This window comes from Cinclus cinclus, chromosome 9 (assembly GCF_963662255.1).
Source record: "Cinclus cinclus chromosome 9, bCinCin1.1, whole genome shotgun sequence".
Lineage (NCBI taxonomy): Eukaryota > Metazoa > Chordata > Aves > Passeriformes > Cinclidae > Cinclus > Cinclus cinclus.
In genome coordinates, this window is record NC_085054.1 from 5174150 (window position 1) to 5188815 (window position 14666).

Consider the following 14666-nt stretch of genomic DNA (forward strand, 5'->3'; position numbering starts at 1 on the left):
ACACTTGTGTTCACCAAAGAAACCTTAGAGTTTGTGGACCTAGCAAATTTTGGTAGCATTCCTTTTATAGACATGCATTAAGCATACATTTTATATATATCTTTCTGTACCTATATCTGTATTTATGAAGTATATCTAGATATATATATAAATCAAATTCTGCTATAATTAATGGTTAAGAGTGAGGCTACAATGAAACCTATTTTTCTACTTTTGTTCTTTTAACTTTAGTGGTTTGTACTTCACTGTTGTGCTTCCATATTGTCCCTTTTGGTTTACAGCACTTGATTTTGGTTTTAATTTCTCTTCCTTGGACTAATGGAGTCTTCATGAAATTCAGAATCAGTATGATGAGTTTTTTTAAGCTGGTGGTCCCTGTTCATTTTATCCTAGAAAAGTAGACTGGCCCTCCACATCGTAGTTGGACATGAAGTATGGTTCTATTTTAAATTTTGACACATCCCCATTAAAAACAACTGTAAACGGTAATCTGAAAAAAATTTAAATTTACTAACAATTGTAAATTGTAAATTTATTGTCAGGCTGGGAAACACTGTAGTTGCCACAGGTGCTTTCATAGTAGAGCCTTTTCCATGGCAAGCTGCAAAGATAATTATGTTTCAAACAGCACGGCCATTATTCTGTAATCTAAATCTACACTTAAAAATATAAGCACACAAAGAAGGTCTCTTGGGTTCCTGGGAAGCCAATCCTTAAGGAACAAAGCAGTGTAGCACTGAGTCAAATGGAGGCTGAGCTAGCTTGTGTGGTTGCATTTGTCCTTGTTCCCACCAAAGAATACAGGTTCTTTGTCTTGCACAGATCTGCTTCTGTGGGAGTCTGGAGTTAATTGCACTCATTAGCAGATTAGAAATAATAGTTTAGATCATAAGCAAAAGGGCCTGTTCCTGCTGAGCCTGAACATGCCATTTTATACATCACAAAGTTCAAATAACTTCAGTAAGTTTCTTACAAATGAATTGCTGTTCAGTCAGTGTCTGCAACTCATGTGAAAATATCCATTTCTGTTTTAAGACCAGTATTGATCCCTGGATTTTGTCCTGATGAATTTACTGACCAGTTGCTAAAGTATCCAAGCAGAGGAAGAATTGAGCTTCAACCAAAAATCTAAGATTGAATCCTGTTTGTGGTGTTCTCTTCTTCCCCACTTTTCTGGATGACAGATCTCAATATTAGCTGAAGGAAAGGTCTTCTACATATCTCTCTAGACAGGAATAGCAATCTCTACAGATTAGAAATAGCAATAAACAGAGAGTTTGTCACTTGAATCCTCTTAACTCATCTTTCTGTTATATGTATTCTTTGAAATAGTCTGATAAAATGCTCCTGACTGCAGTTCCTCACCTAGTCACCAGTCACCAGAAGGTCTTTCTGCAATTCTTCACAAGCACAGAGAAGGAAAAAGCAAAAAGAAAAGTCAAAACTAAGGTCAATAAAGAGATCTAAGTATGACATATCTCACAGAATGTGATCAATAATGTAGTCAAGGATCAAGGAAGGATCTCGTCTGGTCCATAGCTCCAGGAAACCATTTGTACTACTTAAAATGAAATCTCTGGCATTATGCTGGCAACATCACTTTTCTCTTTATAAGCCTGAGGATTTTTTTAGTGAGCAGTTCCAATTTCTTCCAGTAGAAGACACCTGTTTTATTCCCCCATGTACCATTACTTCATTTGAGTTTCTTGAAAAGCCCGCATCATATTATAAAGTTGCGTGTGCACATAGAAGGACATTCAAATGTGTGTTGATGGCATATTGAATCTTTATTTAAAGTGCAACAACCAGCTGCAAATAGCTGTAGAATTCACACCATTTAGCAGAGGATGAAATGGTTTTTTCAGGTCCTCTGACTTTCCTTTTGTCTGCTCCTGTGTTTCTCCACACTATAGCAATTTATCTGAGAATTTTTTGTAACTATTTACACATAATCATTTCCATTCTTGAGCTTTCTAAAAGTCTATGGAGCTGGGTTAGGGCAAAAACAGAGAAGCAACACAATAGACTTTATTTATGAAATTCTGAGAGCAGTCTTCTTAGAAACAGGGATTGGCATTAGGGATAACTTTCCAAAATGAGGAAAAATTGGTTTGGGGCAGTGACAGTCAATATCTCTATAAAAGATTCTGAGCTGATAGAAAGTTGGAAAGCCCAGACATCAGGCATCAAGTAGGTGCTGCTTTCCTATGAGCTTCATTATCTGTTTGTTTAACAAGCTCCTTTGCAGACTGCTGCATCTTCCAGTGCTGCACCAAACTCTTCCATGAAAGAGATCACTCTGGTAGCTGAAGCAGAGGTTCACCATCAGCTGAAAATAACCAAGAGACTCTCATAATTCCAGCCCCTCAGCAGATTTGCTCTGCGGAAGAAGTTCAAACTTACTCAAGAGATGTTATAAATAATTCTGACAAATCCTGCAGAATTTTCTCCATTAGTACCTGCCACTTGGCTCGAGGCAATGGAAGAAGGATATTTAGAATCAAACAGGAAATAAATACAGCCTGATAAGTCAGTCATGACATCTGTTCCGTTCCTTGTAAATGCATCTCTTCATTCATGCTAACTGAAAAGAAAATAAGTCAAATAAAATCTAGATGGAAATTACAGAGAGGAAAGGAAAAAAAATGTATTCCAAAGCTAAATAATATTAATAGTAATAATAGTAATAATAATAATAGTAATAATAGTGAATCCTTATTGTGGAGACTAGTTTTATATTGTTCTGCATAATATCAGAGTAGTTTATTCCAATTATGTTTTATTTTTAAATGCCTTAATATTTTACAAAATATACTTGATTTCAGGAGGATATTTATCTGCACATTTGCAGTTCCATACAAGATTTTGTTTTTTTCAGGCTGTATAATGGCCTTTTAATAAGGCTTTAACTACTTGAGAACTTTTGACTTAGAAGAGACTGCATTTCTGTAATGCATGAAGTAGCCATGCATTATATAACTGGCAGGTTTTTTGAGCATCTTTGATCCATAAAGGGATAATAACAAATCCAGGTTCCTGAAGAAAAAGGAAATATTATTAAGGGTGACATTGTAGCAATATATATTTGTGTGAGAGCTCTGGAAATAGTGAATGTATTTCAATGACACTACAATGGCAGACACAGCTCTTGATACAAAGCTCTTATTTAGAAGAAAAAAAAAGGTGCACATTGTGGTACGTGTAATATTAGCTAAAAAGGAGGTCATTGAGCCTGGACTTTGTGACTGCTGTTGTAATAAACACCTTGGGCTAAACTGAATTTTCAGTGTACTACTCCTGCAGCACTCCAAATATTGCTGTGATTTTGGGGATTAAACAGGGACAAACACATCCTCAAATTTTGGGGGGAAAAAAATAAAAGTTGCAAGACAGAGTTTTGTTATTGCATCTCACCAAATGTCTTTGGTACCCTTCAAGCACACCACAGAAATATCTGTGATAGGAGCATGCCTGTGGGTATCTCTGCCACGGGAGGTCCAGGGAAGCAGAGAGGAGCAAATGCTTGACTGGATACTGGTGCTCCCAGAGCCCTGGGCTGTGCAAGTGGGAATGGAGCTTAGCAACAGCCCAACAACTGAATGAAACTCTCTTGTTTCCTGGAGATTCTGAGGTGAAGAATGGTCAGTATAGCCTGTTCTTGGGCAGCTTTCAGTATGTGGTTTGGGTTATGTTAGCAAACTGGAGAAGGCTGTTCCCTGGTATTTTCAAGTTTTTCAGCACTGCAACAGAAGCCAGGTCCTTGGCAGCTGCTCTGTCTTAGGCTAGGAATATCTCTAATAAACTGGGATGATACTTCCTTGGTAACCCTGCACTTTCTTTCACTCTCTTCCAGCCATCAGTATATGTTTAGGAGCTTCTTGTTTTCAATGAAAGCCCAAGTCAGTGAAGGACCCACCTTTTATGTTTCTTATAATTTCCACAAGCTGTATTTGAGTATCAGGGTTGCAAGGCTCTGAGCTAGCAGTCCATAAGTTGCTGCTGAGCATCTCACAGCAGGAAACTGTTCCTTGACGTTGCAGGACCATTGTCACTCTGTTCTCACCTGAAGCACACCAGATGGAGCTGACTGTGAGCCACAGAGTTTCACTGGCTGTAAGGTTCTGGTTATGGAAGGAATTGTGCCAATTCAGACACTGGTAGCTATTCAGGGACACCAGCAGAGATGGTCACACCAGAAAAATGTCTTTGATGGTGCAAGGTTGAGAAACTTAAATTTTCTTACATCAAAGGGATGTGCGTAAACTTTAAAACTTTAAAAAACATTTATTGTCGATCTCTCAATCTGAAAAGACAGATTAATTTGTTCATTTATACATGAAGGTGAATGTTTCATTCACAGAACAGCAGGGCATTCAGTCAATGATGTAATTTATTTTGAAAGATCTAGAACATATTTCTCCTTCAAATTACCTTTTTTGGGAAAAATCTATGAATAATAAAAAACATAATCTGCTTAATGCCAAGGATAGAACAGGTGGAATGGGCTGCTCTATTTGGTGATTATTTGCCAGATGAAAAATATGGTCTCTGTGATCCCTCTCTCAGATGGCCTAGCTGAGGAGATATTTGAAGTGACAATTATTTAAACAAGAACTTAAATTTTACTCTTGAATATTCAGTCAAGTTTGTTGAGCATGTATTGCTGTCCTCCATAGCTAACCCATGATTAAATGTACTTTGCCTGAACAAACAAATGTACCATTTGAAATAAATCATACGGTTTATCCATTAAGGGAATCTACAATTGATACTTTTGCAAAAGCTGCTATTGAGAAAAAGCTTATTGTGTTGAGATTAATTCAGTACATTCCACCCTTATAAAAGCTTAAAATAAGCCTTTGAAATCTTTTGTACTAAGCTAACATGGTTTGTTTTTGGTTTTTGTTGTTTTTTTTTTTTTTTCTGAGAGGAAAGCTTTCAAGAGCATTCAAGTTATATTACAAAAAAGCATTTAAAATCACTGAAAATCTATTAAATTCTGACTAAAGCTTCTCAGTTCAGTTAGAGCATTTAAAATGGCCAGCATCCCTTTTCCAAAGTTTTTGGATTTTTCTGTTTCAAAGTTTTTGCTGTTAATTTATTTCTAAGTCATACCCTGAATTAGTCCCTGCCCTATAGAATTCCCTGAATACCATTTCAAAGGGAAAGGAAAGGAAAGGAAAGGAAAGGAAAGGAAAGGAAAGGAAAGGAAAGGAAAGGAAAGGAAAGGAAAGGAAAGGAAAGGAAAGGAAGGAAAGGAAAGGAAAGGAAAGGAAAGGAAAGGAAAGGAAAGGAAAGGAAAGGAAAGGAAAGGAAAGGAAAGGAAAGGAAAGGAAAGGAAAGGAAAGGAAAGGAAAGGAAAGGAAAGGAAAGGAAAGGAAAGGAAAGGAAAGGCACTGTCTCACAGCTGTACTCTGAAAAACAATATTTTTTGATCATGAGTATCCTGAGCCAAACCTTAAGAATGCTGTTGGCCTTTGGTATACTTCTGCATTTCTGAATAGGCAGTGCATATCAACAAATGAACATTTCAGTAACAATGATCCTTCCTACACTGCTTCTCTTCTGTTGTAATACCTGCACTTATTCCAAATTATTTTCCATTTATTTTAATTAATTGTTAATTCTTCATATGAGGACAATCCTTCTAAGAATGAGCTAATTTTATGAGTACAACATGTTGGTAAAATCATAATTTCCTTTGGAAGGACCTTTATGTACTAAAAATGACTCTCATTCATTTTTGCAATGTGTTTGTCCCTAGTGGGAGTCAAGAGAACCTTTTAGTGGATATAAGTGGAAGTTGTAATGGACTACAGAGGATAGAAATATTGATTCATGCTTATGGAGGAAGATAGGGAGATAATCTATCTAAATAATTGGTAAAAATGTGAAGTGACTATTTAGGCTGTAAATTCTTCTGCAGTCCAAACCTAGGAGAGGACTTTAATTCACCCTTAAGGGCTCGATTAATTCACTAACTAGCAAAGAGCTAGTACCCCCCTTCTCAACCTGGAAAAATCTGGAAATCTTTCACTATCTCTGTTAGGCAGCATGACTGATCAACAAAGATGGATTCCCCCCCCATATCCATTATCTAATAAGAATAAATTTTTCATTTTCTTTTCTTTCTTCTCCTCCTAGTACATCTGATATATTCCTAAGGGAAAAGAAATATACATCTGACTAGCGCATTACTATATTTAAAATTCTGATTAAATTAAAAGAGAGCTAGAAATTATCACTACTTGAATTTTGAAAAATTATTCTTGGCAAAAAACACAGTACTGTGACAGGAAGATCAGGTTATTAGTTACTATGACTGCAGTATTAATTGATTGCTAAGCTGAAATGCCATGGGCCATGTCTTACTTATTCCCACAACTGTCAATGAAAGTTCTACTCATGGAATGAATAGAATTAAATAACCCAAGCCTCCCCCTCTCCTTCCCACGCATATCTCTTCCTCGTATTGCATCTACTTAAGAGGCTAGTGATATATGAACAAAATAAGTGTATGTAAACGTGAAATTCTGACTTTGTGTTGGGAAAAAAAGGTATTTTCTGTGGCACTTTTTGGTAGAGCTATTTTTTTTGTTGCTTTGTTTTTTTAGCATTTTTGGGTGTTCCTGTGCTTTATGGAAGAAAAGCTAAAGTGCGTGCCTTGGCATCTATTAGTGTATATATATTTATTTAATTCATCTGGGATATTTCAGGTAATGCCTCCCAGTTGCATGAAATATGTCTCAGCAGAGTTTTACTTAAGACTGATTGTGGAAGAACTATCTAGCTTTAAAATGCCCACAGTCTCAGATCTTCAGTTGGTTGAATTGGGTGATGAGGCTATGGGCCTTGCAGTCACTACATTCCAAGTATTTGTAAGCCAGAAGTTGTAGCCTTGTGTTTGACAGCTGTAGTCTCATGCCCATTAATTTTTCCAATTATATTTTTGAACCTGTGTGGCAGTTTATATGTTCTGAAATGTCACAAAATTGTATTGCAGTTTACAAATTGCTATTTAAAATTACTAGTTAGATGGCAAAATCTTGCAAAAATCCCAATAATATTTCATTGGAAATTCAGTGGTTTGATTGTGTGCCTTTGTTTTGAACCTGCTTTTGACTTCATTTGATGTTCTTTTTTGTTTGTTTGTTTTTTGAGGCATAGAACGAGATGAATGACTAGCCCTTGTTTCCTCCCCTTGAGTGTTGTTTCAATTAGGCACCTGAAAGAAACTAATCCTTTTTGAGAAGTTATTAATCTTATGTGGTGAGGGATCTGTAAGATTTTGTGCTTGCAAGTCAATTCTATGTTGCAGCTGCTTTCCTAGCTATTTAAGTTAGAGGCAGAGCCACTGAATGTCCCTCTCCTCCCTGGCATGCCATTCAGCCATCTCTCATCAGAGAGCAATGGCCTCATGAAAATTACTGATCAAATGAACACTTATTTCAAATACTGCTTTCTCTGTTCTGTCTTCTTGAAGTAACTCCTGCTTACTGTCATTTACAGACTGAATAGTCCTCCTACTTTACTGATGAATGGTTAAAAACATTAGAGAGACTGCAGTGTGTCTTGGTAGTCTCAATTTGTACTACAGGGGCTCGTATCTGCAGAGCTCAGGTCTCGATCCCAAATTTAGGTCTGCATTTGATTACAGCAAACAGATGTAGAATTCTGCTTCCTGGTGCCCAGGTGATGTGGAATATCCCAGCTGCATGCTCTGAGGCAGCCTAATGCCCATGGTCTCCTAATTGCGGGAATATTTGCATCTCACTTGAATAAAAGTTAGAATAGTTACAAAAAATATGTTTTAGGGATTGTAAGGTGTTTTCTTTGTTATACTAAAAACAGATCAAATGTCAGATATTCCTCAGAAATATAAATGCACTGATTTCTCCAGGGATATCTAATAACAGTGTTAGACTAGTATGGATTTAAGTGGACTGTGACATAGGTTATAATTTAGGCAATAAAGCCAATTTGTAGCCTTTGACCTTTGGCCAGTGTCAGCCTTGATTCAGTTTTGCAAGATAATTTGCTCAAATCCTTTCTTCCACACAAGTCCTGCTCTTCCAAATTAAGTTTCTGATATTTGGCTGTCATCCCACTGTCAGAAAAATTCATAATTCTTGTTCATTCTGCTCTTCTTGTACTCCATGTTAAAGAGCCTTCCTAGTAAGATAATTCTTTGCCTCTGAAAAATAGGAATGTTTCCACTGTTCTTTCAGTAAGCTGGGGAAGGATGAGGGGTGCATTTAAATTTTTTTTAAACCCCAGTTGAAGAATCTCACAAAATATTCTGTCAGCCAGATGGGCTGCTGAAACTGAGCACAAATAAGCTATGCTCACTGTTCACTAGTAATTTATATGATTCTTCTGGCATGCTTCCTATTAGGCATCTTCCTGTAATCCCTCAAATAGCATCAAATTTATGTGGAGATTCTTTTGAACTATACCACACTCAGGCTTTCCTTATCCATCCATGTTTCAGAAAGGCAGCACTAAGGAACTAGACCTATGTAATCAAACAATGCCTGCAATTCAATTGGTATTACTTTCAAGAAAATGTTTTGGAAAGGGGGCAGGCTTTATGTATATTCAGGTCCTGATAATGGGGTTTCTTGCATAACTGAATGAAGGGAAAATTAATATCAGACTAAATAAGGGATTTGTTTCCTGGAAACCCCAGAAGTCTGAGTGATAAGGACAAGTAACTGCAAGAAAAAGATTTATAATGTGGAATGGAAGTGTTGAGTCTGTTTAAAGAGAGTATTTAGTTACATGTTTCTTCTAAATAAACTGATGACCTCTAATTCACTTTTGTTGGAGCTAAGATTCCTTTTAATACTTCTTCTATTTTGCAAAAGCTATATATAACTCTTTTAGCTTTTTGAACTGTTAATAACTGAAAGCAGACTTGCAATCTAATCTTGGAAATTATCTTCACTGCTATGACTTTGTTACCCTGCCTTCAATAGGAATACAGATATCTCCTCTAACAGAAGGGATTAATTCTGATCAATGATGGAATTAATTCTCTTTAATACTTTTGTTGTGCTGGAATAGCATGATGAGCACATGTTCACCATATCATTGCTGATGATAGCATCATTTGCTTTTGCATGTAAGTATCAAAACACTTCTTGTACCATTTTGGAGGACAGGCAAACAGACTGATGCTCTCAGTTATGGCAGTAACCCTGCTGACTTTTTTTCAGAGGTCTTGGGATTTTATAGCTCATTGATTATACTTCACCACTGCTCTGACAACTTGCTAGAAAAATCTTTTCTTGTCTTCAGTTGAATAACTTGCATTTAATTGTCTTTTACCTTCTGGAACATGAGCAGTGGGAGAGAGAGATGATATCTGCTGTGCACAGCTTCCCCTTGGTCTCGGTCCATCTGCCAGAGAAGACATTTAGTGATGTGCTGACTTGGTCCTATAGTCAACCTCAGCTCCTCTCAAATCAAGTTTTTTAGTTGTTCACCTGTCAGTACTCCTCTTGTTAGGTTTGAGGTCTTGTTGGTTACCTTGTATTAATTTTTTTGTAGGAAACTTTTGGACACTGAAGATGAACTCTCTGACATCCAGTCAGATTCGGTCCCGCTGGAAGTGCGGGACTGGTTAGCTTCTACATTCACGAGAGAAATGGGAATAGTGAAGAGGAGACCTGAGGAAAAGCCCAAATTCCGAAGCATTGTGCACGCTGTACAGGCTGGGATTTTTGTAGAAAGGTGAGAGCTTTATTTTCCTGTTACAGCATGTACTGCATTTAACTACAGTGCCTGCCATTGAAGAGACTTTAAATAGTGAGATGACCCTGAAGGAAGTCTTTGAGCCAGAATTTATGCTTCAGTTTCTGCAACCACTCCATTTTTCTATGCAGAATTCCAGATGAAACCTCTAAATCTGTAAAATCTCCTAAACCTTGGAAAATTCTTGAGATTAACTCAATGGTTTTGTAACTTCTACACTAAATTGTGCCAAAGACTGTTCTAACATGAAAGAGTAATATACTTCTCATAACTTCATAAAAGACTACACAAATCTTTGGGGTCAGGCCCCTAAATAGATTCATGTTATTTCACGAACTCTGAAAGAAAAAATTAAAAAAACATAAATTCTTCCACTATGTTTTTAAAGAAGTGCTATTTCTTAATATTTTATTTGTTCTTTTAGGATGTACCGAAAAACATCGAGCATGGTTGGTTTGGCTTATCCAGCAGAAGTGATAGTCACATTTAAGGTGAAAGAATTTTAATCATTGTGGAATTTGAATGTATTTGCATTTATGTTTAGAGACTGTTAGGGTCAAATGAACGTTTTTCTACTGAATGTACCTTAGCCATAGTTAATACTACAGAACTGAGCACAAAGATAGAAAGTAATAGTTAAAAAATCAAAAATAACATATGATTCTGATTAATTCTTGTTTCCTTTAGATCCTATTAGAGCAATAGAATGTGATTTGTATAGAAGTTCTTATAGAAATGTGAGCCAGTTTTATCAGCTCCCACTGGTATCGTAATCAGCGTCTCAGACAGCAGAATTTGTTTCCTTTTTAGGAAAGAAAAAGGAGATAGCATTGGGATAGAGCTAACAAAAGAAGCTGATGCTTATGGAACAAGTACAGTATTTGCTGTAAATTTAAGGTATTACTCTAGTTCAGCCAAAAGACAATCTTTTCTAGTAAGCCAAATTCCTATGTCTATGAACACAATTAAAAACTGGTATTTCTTGAGAATGAAGTACCTCAACTTTTCCCCTGAAAGCCAAACAACTATATTATTCCCAAACTGCTTTATGTTTAATGACATCAGTGTCAGTGACATTGTATAATAGCCTGTTTGGAGGGTGGGATTCAGAGCAGTTCTGTAAAGTTGTATAGACAATTTGTACTGAGAAAGTTAAACTTGAAAGATTAAGACCTTTGATTCAAAGCATGCAAAGTGGCCTCGGTAGTACTGCAAGTATTTTATTCATAACTGACACAATTGTTTTCATTACTGATATTGAAGTAGCCATTAATGTGTTATCTGCGTTAGGAATTTGAAAGAGCTGGAGAATAAAACCACCAAATTGCCCCCTTCCCTCTAAATACTTGTCAAATGGATGGAAGTGTAATGTTTTTTTCGGTTTTTTTTTTTTGTTGTTTTCCTCTTCTTTCATCTACAGGATGTTGATAAGTGGTCTTTTGACGTATTTGCCCTTAATGAAGCAAGTGGAGAGCACAGTCTGAAATTTATGATGTATGAGCTGTTAACCCGATACGACCTTTTGAGCCGTTTCAAGGTCAGGAACTAGCCACAGATAAAAATATGTATGCAAAAAATACATGTGTCAAATTTAAAATACAAGAAAACCCGCATTGAAATGGTTTTTTATTGCACAATGCAGTGTAGAATTTCAAAGAATATGGCAAATGAAATACTGTAAAATGCCAATGAAACTTCACCCAGAACATACCAATTTTTCTGCAACCCAAAGAATGGAAAGCTATGTACACCCTTGTCATGTCATTTGTGTTACATAAATGGATTATGTGTACAGACTATTTACTCAGCAGGGCTGAACCAGTGTCCCACCTCTATAGACCAAAAAATTACTAAAAAGGCAGAAAGCTGTAGTTAATCCTAAATACTTTTTTCATGGTCTGGATCATGTTATGTTGATCATCACTGTGCAAGGCCTTTAGCTGAACCTTCCTGTCCTGGGGGGATATACAAAGAGAAAAATTGCTTTTCCAAGATTTTTGTAGGGTTTTGCAGTACAATATGGAGTCCTTATAGCCAGCTTTGAAAGGCTGGGATTAAAAAAATTGATCAAAATGATAAATTTATTGTTATAGTACCAAATGAATGTTTTCTAACTGTTTCAAAATCTCTTCACTGCAAAAACTCTGTGTTCCTGTTGAAGAGGCTGTCTCACCCTGAAGTTTCTTGAATATTTTAAATTTAGGCTGGCAACCCAGCTTTTTCCAGCAGGCTCTATTTGCTTGAAGTCAGGACCACATCAGTGCTACCCTTATAGCACAGACATGAAGTACACAATGCTACTGGCAGAGTGGGTTTAAGCCCATTCTCAGTCCTATTGTTTACATTGCAGGGGTTTTAAATAAAGAAAAAAATTATTAAGGGATATGTAATTTCATTAAATAGGTGAAGTGTATTATTCCTAGGCAGCAAATAAGGCACCACACAGCCACTCACTTGCTCACTCCTCCCCCCAGAGGGATGGGGGAAAGAGAATTGGAGGCGTAAAAGCGAGAAAAGTTGTGGGCTGAGATGTGTACAATTTAATAGTTGTGATGGAGTTTAATAGTATTTTCTATGGTATTGTTTTCTGTGTAATAATATAGACAACTGATACCGAAGAGAGAAACAAAACCCAAGAAGAAAGGCTGCAAAGGAAAGCAGCTGCTCAGCAGCAGCTGAGCCCAGCCCAGGCAGTCCCCAGGCAGCAGTGCCCAGCCAGGCTCCCCCAGGCTGCTGCTGCTGCCCATGGGCCACGTGCAGCGTTGTCCCCTGGCTCAGCAGGGCCAGCTGTCCTGGCTGTGTCCCTTCCCAGCTTGAGGGGCACCCCAGGGTTACCCAGGGCTGGGTGGGATGGGGAGCAGGAAAGGCCTTGACTCTGCAGCCACTGCTCAGCAGTAACTAAAACATCCTGGAGTTATCAGCTCTGTTTACAGCACTAATCCAAAACCCTTACTAGCTACTATGTAGGAAATTAACTCTATCCCTGCCAAAACCAGCACAATGCAAAAATATGTGGGACCAGATAGTGCCTGTACTTCACGCATTGCCACATTATTACATTAAGGCAAACCTTGTCTCAAGGTAAAACTGGTGAAGGAAAGGAGCTAATCCTATTGTTAGACTCCTATCTGTCACATCTGCATTATCTGTGCAATCTGTGCATCCCTGGTGCACACAGACATGCCTTGAAAACCATCTGGTTGGTAGCTCTGCAGTGTCTTGTGCATGGTGTGTGTAGAGAGATATGACATCTACAGAAATTGTGTGGACACTCACTGGTGCGTGTATATCAGACCCTTAGATTTTAATTTTTTCTTTTATTGTTTACTCACTAGATCCCATGGTATATTATTTCTGATTAATTTATTGCATGTTTCACTTTGCAGCTGTTGCGGGAAAAAACCAATAATTTTAATGTTTTCTTGTCTGTAGATCCCTGTTCCCAATCTTATTTCTTTTGCTGAAGCTCTTGAAGTTGGTTACAGCAAATACAAAAATCCCTATCACAATTTGATCCACGCAGCTGACGTTACTCAAACTGTGCATTACATAATGATTCACACTGGCATCATGGTAAGAAGTATTGTGAAGTTCAAATTACTTCTTTTCTCAGACTCTGCTGTTTTGAATGAATGTATACATATTTCTTTTCTAAAGGAAAAAGCTCAGTTGAAAATTCTGCAGAGAGAGATTCAAAAACTAATGTTCAGGCTGTGAACTTTATTTCATTTTAACAGTTCTTCCAGGGTGAACTCTCAATGCAGAGGGAAAGATGAAGAAAAAAAATCATCCTTAAATACTTTTTGCTTTTCATCGCCTGGATTTGGGTATTTTATATCATGTTTAATGAGATAGATTTGCAGGAGTGGGCAGGTGAGAATTTTTTACTTTCACATCAGAGCATGGGAGGTGTGATCAGGCAAGGAAGCTTTAGTATCTGCAGAGGTCCTGTCTGTTGAGAGCTGCACTGAATCAGTAAAGGCTTACAAGTATATCATCATGGAATGGCTTGGGTTGGAAGAGACCTTAAAGACCACTCAGTTCCAACCACCAAGATCACCTTCCTCTAGACCAGGCTTCTCAAGGCCCCATCCAGCCTGGCCTTAAACTCTGAAACTGCTTTTTCCTTCAGTTTTTAACCTTCTTTAACACTGCCCTTGCGTACTCTGTGTGCCCATAGTAGGCAGGCTATTGCATTTGCCTTGAAACATCACAATATTTTTAATTATTTATTATTCAGTTTGGCAACTGAAATGAATCTGCAAGCATTTTTATTTCTAAACACTTATCTTAAATTTAATGCCAGCAGTGAAATTCTCCTCATTATCAGCTTGCTAGGCAAAACTGAAAGAAAATGGACATTACTGTCAGTGGCTTTTTGGTAATTTGTCTTCACTGTGAATACACTTGTTGAATAAACAAACCCAACAAACCAAAAAAACAAACAAGAAATGAAACAGCTGGGAAGAAGTAGTGTCTGATTTCTGTTTGCAGAGCTGTGAAACAATTCCAGAAGACTTTAGAAAGGAAAAAAATTAGAGCTGACTCTGGGTGTTTTTGCTCCTATATATATATACACAATAAATGACAATCACTTATGTTAAGCCTTTTCTCACTTAAAATGCCCTTGGCTTAAGGGTGGGCAAGGAAGTGTTCCCAGGCATTGCACATTTTTATTTTACTGTTTAAAGGAAATATATTCATTGTGTTTAAAGCTGTATTTTAACTCTAATACTACTTCTTAATTAACACCTGGAGTCTTCACCAGCCAAGATTCCTTTTCAGATTGACAAGTTTTCTTAAGAAACCATTTCCATATCAGACTGAAGCAGAGGCTAGACAGCTCTTGCCAAGAAGAGTCCAAACCAAAGCTTTTGGATACAATATCCACCTATTAAAATATATATATA

The 14666-nt window shown here is 37.2% G+C and overlaps 1 protein-coding gene across 1 annotated transcript in view; it reads left to right on the top strand.

Annotated features, from left to right (window-relative positions):
- The window catches only part of PDE1A (phosphodiesterase 1A), a 146548-nt gene that overhangs the window by 96310 nt on the left and 35572 nt on the right, over positions 1-14666 (top strand). Inside the window, 4 exon segments of the mRNA XM_062498737.1 lie at positions 9553-9735; positions 10181-10247; positions 11177-11293; positions 13189-13329. Of these exon segments, the coding sequence (XP_062354721.1) occupies positions 9553-9735; positions 10181-10247; positions 11177-11293; positions 13189-13329 (508 nt within the window).